This window comes from Echinops telfairi, unplaced genomic scaffold, assembly GCF_000313985.2.
Source record: "Echinops telfairi isolate 266 unplaced genomic scaffold, ASM31398v2 ScPeMD7_21;HRSCAF=78, whole genome shotgun sequence".
Taxonomy (NCBI): domain Eukaryota; kingdom Metazoa; phylum Chordata; class Mammalia; order Afrosoricida; family Tenrecidae; genus Echinops; species Echinops telfairi.
This window is the reverse complement of record NW_022103918.1, coordinates 6,140,070-6,144,354: the sequence shown is the minus strand read 5'-3', so window position 1 is coordinate 6,144,354 and position 4,285 is coordinate 6,140,070. Positions and strand designations below refer to the sequence as shown.

At 41.7% G+C, this 4,285-nt stretch overlaps 1 protein-coding gene across 1 annotated transcript in view; it reads right to left on the bottom strand.

The window, feature by feature from the left end:
• AEBP2 (AE binding protein 2) overlaps positions 1 to 4,285 on the bottom strand; it is an 85,158-nt gene that overhangs the window by 51,499 nt on the left and 29,374 nt on the right. Inside the window, exon 3 of the mRNA XM_004713783.3 lies at positions 3,909 to 4,282. Coding sequence (XP_004713840.2) covers positions 3,909 to 4,282 — 374 coding nt within the window. The remainder of the gene's footprint in view (positions 1 to 3,908; positions 4,283 to 4,285) is intronic.

The window sequence follows — 4,285 nt, the reverse complement described above, 5'->3', positions numbered from 1 at the left end:
AAATTATTATTATTTTGTCATATCTTACACTGTCTGAAGTCTCCCTTCACCCACTTTTCCATGTCCATCCCCCCAAAGAGGAGGCTATATGTAGATCCTTGTAATCGGTTCCCCCTTTATACCCCACCTTCCCTCCACCCTCCCAGAATCGCCACTCTCAGCTCTGGTCCTGAAGGGATCATCTCCTGAACAGTAATTTCAATATGCCACTTTCCAGTAATAAATCACTGATTTAAAAGTTTAGCCTCTATAAAGGATCTCCCAGCCACACTACTGGGAAGCAATAAAAGCCAGTTTTTTCAACTTTAAAGCAATCTTGCATAAGCTCAAAGTTCCCAACTTGGGAGTCAGTAATCCAAATGTTGGCATGAACAAAAAGTAAAGAGCCTTCCAGGGTTGGGGGAATGTTCTAAAATTGTGGTACTGATTGTACAATTCTTCTTGATATGATTGAGTTATACAGATTAGGTGCCAATAAAATTTTAAGTTAAAAGCCTTGTGGCCTTTGATGACCATTAACTAACTGAGAGTCTATCACCACTTTCTCACACATGCACTTTCCGAGTGACACCTGGCTTTAACCAGAAAACCTGTTAAAAGTAGTTGAAAATGATGGGTTTTTACAAAGGTAAGCAATTGCTTACGGGTCTAGTTGGAGGGGAAAAAAAATCAGCATGTTTGTTAACTGACAACAGTTCAAGCTCCATTCCTAAAACCCCATGTGTGCTCCATTGGGCCTTCAAGACTGTGATTTTCAAGAAACAGATCACTGTCTAGGCAGTTAATGGTTGATTGCTTAAGCCACACCAAGGGACTCCTTATGTAACAGACAAGAAACTGCACAGTGTTATTTTTAACTCGCGCTTATACATATAAGGAGCAGCTATGGTGGTGTTACACGCTGGGCTGCTGGCTACGAAGACAGCAGTTTGAGCCCACCTATGAGGGACTCTATGGGAGAAAGATGAAACTGTGCTCCTGTAAAGATTTGCAGCCTCAGAAACACTATACAGGGTTGCTATGAGTCAGAATCAACTCAATGGCAGCAGGTTTGGGTTTTAATGCACATTCCTATTAAGTGGCTGAGTAGTTTTGTACATAATCTGATTCAATAGTTGAATTTATAAATTTTAAAATGTTACATGCATATTAAATGCTAAAGCTACATAAACCCTAATTCACCCTCTAAAATCAATTTACAGAAGAGGTAGTAAAACTCTCCAAAATGTAAGCTTTTACGTTCAACATTTAAAAAAAAGTTAATTGCCCTACAGCAGTTAATGCCTCCTCCCAAAGAAATTTTAAAACTTTCTAAATTTGCCAAATTAAATACTTTTATAGACCTAAGATGGCTTCAAGTAACTTCCTCCTAGGGAATATAAGAGATATTTTGTGCAAAGTGTTATTTAATAGTATGATAAATTACTTTCATCACACAATACTTCGAATCTGTGCTTATAAAAGACACGAAATGAAAATGTCACTTTAGGTCATAATCTAATGTCTTTGTACTTAATTATTTTTAAAATGGGTTATTAAAATTAAAAGCATTTAAGAAAGTTCAGTAAGTTCTAAAACATCTCAGTACACTCAATCAAATTTCAAAATCGAGTAAGTTCTAATACCAAACCCATAGCCATTGATTCAGTGACCGGATTTTCAAGGCTCTACACCTCTGCCGAATTACACAGCCCCAGAGCCAGTGGGATCAAACGATGCAGTTTGTGTTAGCTGTTGAGCACTTTAACCACTGCCCCACCAGGAGTGCTGGCACTGCCATCATAACGCCTAAATATTTTAAAAAGCAATTGAAAACCACAATACCCTTCCATCAGTTACAAAACTAAAGACTTCCTACCACGAACTCTATAAAGTCTGCAGAGATTGGTGTAAACTCCAGGATAGTTTCTAAGAATTCTGAATCCTTTCCTAATTTAAAATAACGCTGGGAGAAGAAAAAGCAAGATTATCAATGCCACAAAGAAAGTTCATTGGTAATGTTAAGGGTTTTTCCACACAAGAGATACATCTGCTATCCTGTAATGGTATGTAAAAATTATAACAATATTTTGCAGTCCCTAATATTTAAGTATTCTTTAAGAAAAATACTTGGTTATGTGTTTTAAGATTCCATAGGCTTGTGACAACACAGAATTTTACTCCCTGCTCTTAATATATAGAAATTATTCAAATGAACCTTAACTAAACCAACACTCCTGAAAATTAGTAGTGAATGGGCAAAACATGTGACACACACATAAAAATCAACCCTGACATGTACAACTTGTTACTCAAGTTGAATTCGCAGAACTCTAGTGACGTGGAACAAGCAGGGGACTTGGAGACCTTTGTTTAGATCCAGCTCTCCCACTTCCAAACTGCACTGTTTGAGTAAGGCACTCGATTTGCTTCTTCCTAGTTAAATAGAAGTTAAAATGATATTTAAACTACCGCACTATATTTTTGAAGATGAAATGATTGAGACAGTGTGTGTGTGTGTGTGTGTGTGTCTGTGTACACCCACTACCGTAGATGCAGACTACATAAACTACTGTCAACTTTCGATATCTGGTGATATCAATAAAGGGGTACTAACAAAATGGTAAATAGCATATAACCCATAGTACAGTTCACATCAATTTTCTTGAGGATATTTTTCTTCCAGCCTATGCAAATAATGTCTATGCAGTACACTATTTCTAAGTTTTGTACAGTCTATATACCCCATCTACAATGTTTTCTTAAGATGGTCAAGTAAATGTCAATCAGAAACTAATGCTAGATTTTCAAAATATTTTTAACATTGAAGACAAAAAATGTCCATTGTTATCAGCCATCAGAATTGCTGTAAGACTTTGGCATAAACTTTTAAATCACAATCTTGATTGTTAATTCTAGCCGACAGTCAAAAACTGTTAATATATTGCAATCTGTATAATACAGGCAATGTGGTGCTCTGTTTTTAAGTAGACTAACAACCAATTAATCATATTATGAAGTTTTCCAAAAGGACCCAAAGGGTTGTAGCAATGGAAACATACACTACTTTAACTTTCTAAAATGTCCTGAAAATACTGAGTACATTTTTATCACTTCACTATGTTCTCAAAAATCTTTAAAAAGTGATACTAAAGCCTCCATAGGCACATCCAATAAACGACTTTAAACCATCACCTAAAATCATGAGTCTCACTCTCAAGCATTACAAAGATTTTTAAAAGAAAATATGCCATACCTTTAAGAATATATTTTCTTACAAGTCTGATTCAGTAGTTATTTAAAAAACATCAATTCATTATTCATTTCTAGAGCAGGAAAGATTATTAAAAACCACGCTGGGGACCACATTAATGACTACAAAAAGGGAATTTAGCAAACACTAATTAAATTTAAACCAACAGTCTTGCTTCCTTTTAAGCAGAGAAAAGTGAAAGTTGAGGGTCTCTTTCCTGGACAAGGAAGGTATGTTCAATCCAGGGAGACCAGCCATGTTGAAAACACTTGTCAATAACAGTCCTGACAAGTGTTCAAGTACACGGCTAATGAAGCTAACCTTGCGCACGAGGTGTGCATATCCAGGCCGCCCCCACTCCACCAGGAGGATCTGGGCCGGCTCGGGGGACTGTCCCGGAGTGAGCGCTGTCCTTAGGTCCGCACGAAGTGCCCCGCCGAGGGGAAGAAGGGCGGGGAAAGGAGTTAGGGGCGAAGGGAAATGGTTTGAGAGTTGGGAGCCGCTATGCGCTTTGAGAGGGGCGCGGCGGTGGGGAGCGATTTCCGAGTAGAGCCTGGAGGAGGGGCCGAAGGTTCGGGGAGCAGAATCTCACCCAAAAGTCCCCTTGTCCCCCACCCCCACGCCAGGGCCCCGGAGTGCAGGAGGAAGGGGAGGGGAAACGCTCCAGTGCACTGACCTGTCCTCCGAGTCCATGCGGCTCAGGGGCTCCCCATCCGAGGACATCTCCAAGCTGCCTCGCCGGCCTCCGGAGGTCGCGCTGCTTCCGCCGCCCCCGGTTCCGTAGCCCTCGTCCCCGCCGCTCGAGACGACGCTACTGCTGCTGCTGCCGCCCCCGCCGCCGCCCTGGCTGCCCCGCGGTCCCTTGGGCTCCTCCAGGCCCTCCTTCCCGTCCCCATCCCCGCTGCTGCTGCTTGCGGCGCCGGGGCTCAGAGAGCGCGTCTCGTCGCTGCTGCTCGCGCCGCTGCTGCCCACCAAGCTCTCGGCACTACTCTCCTCCTCGCCGCCGCCGCTGCTGCTGCTCTCGTCCTCCTCGTCGTCCTCGTCGTCCTCCTC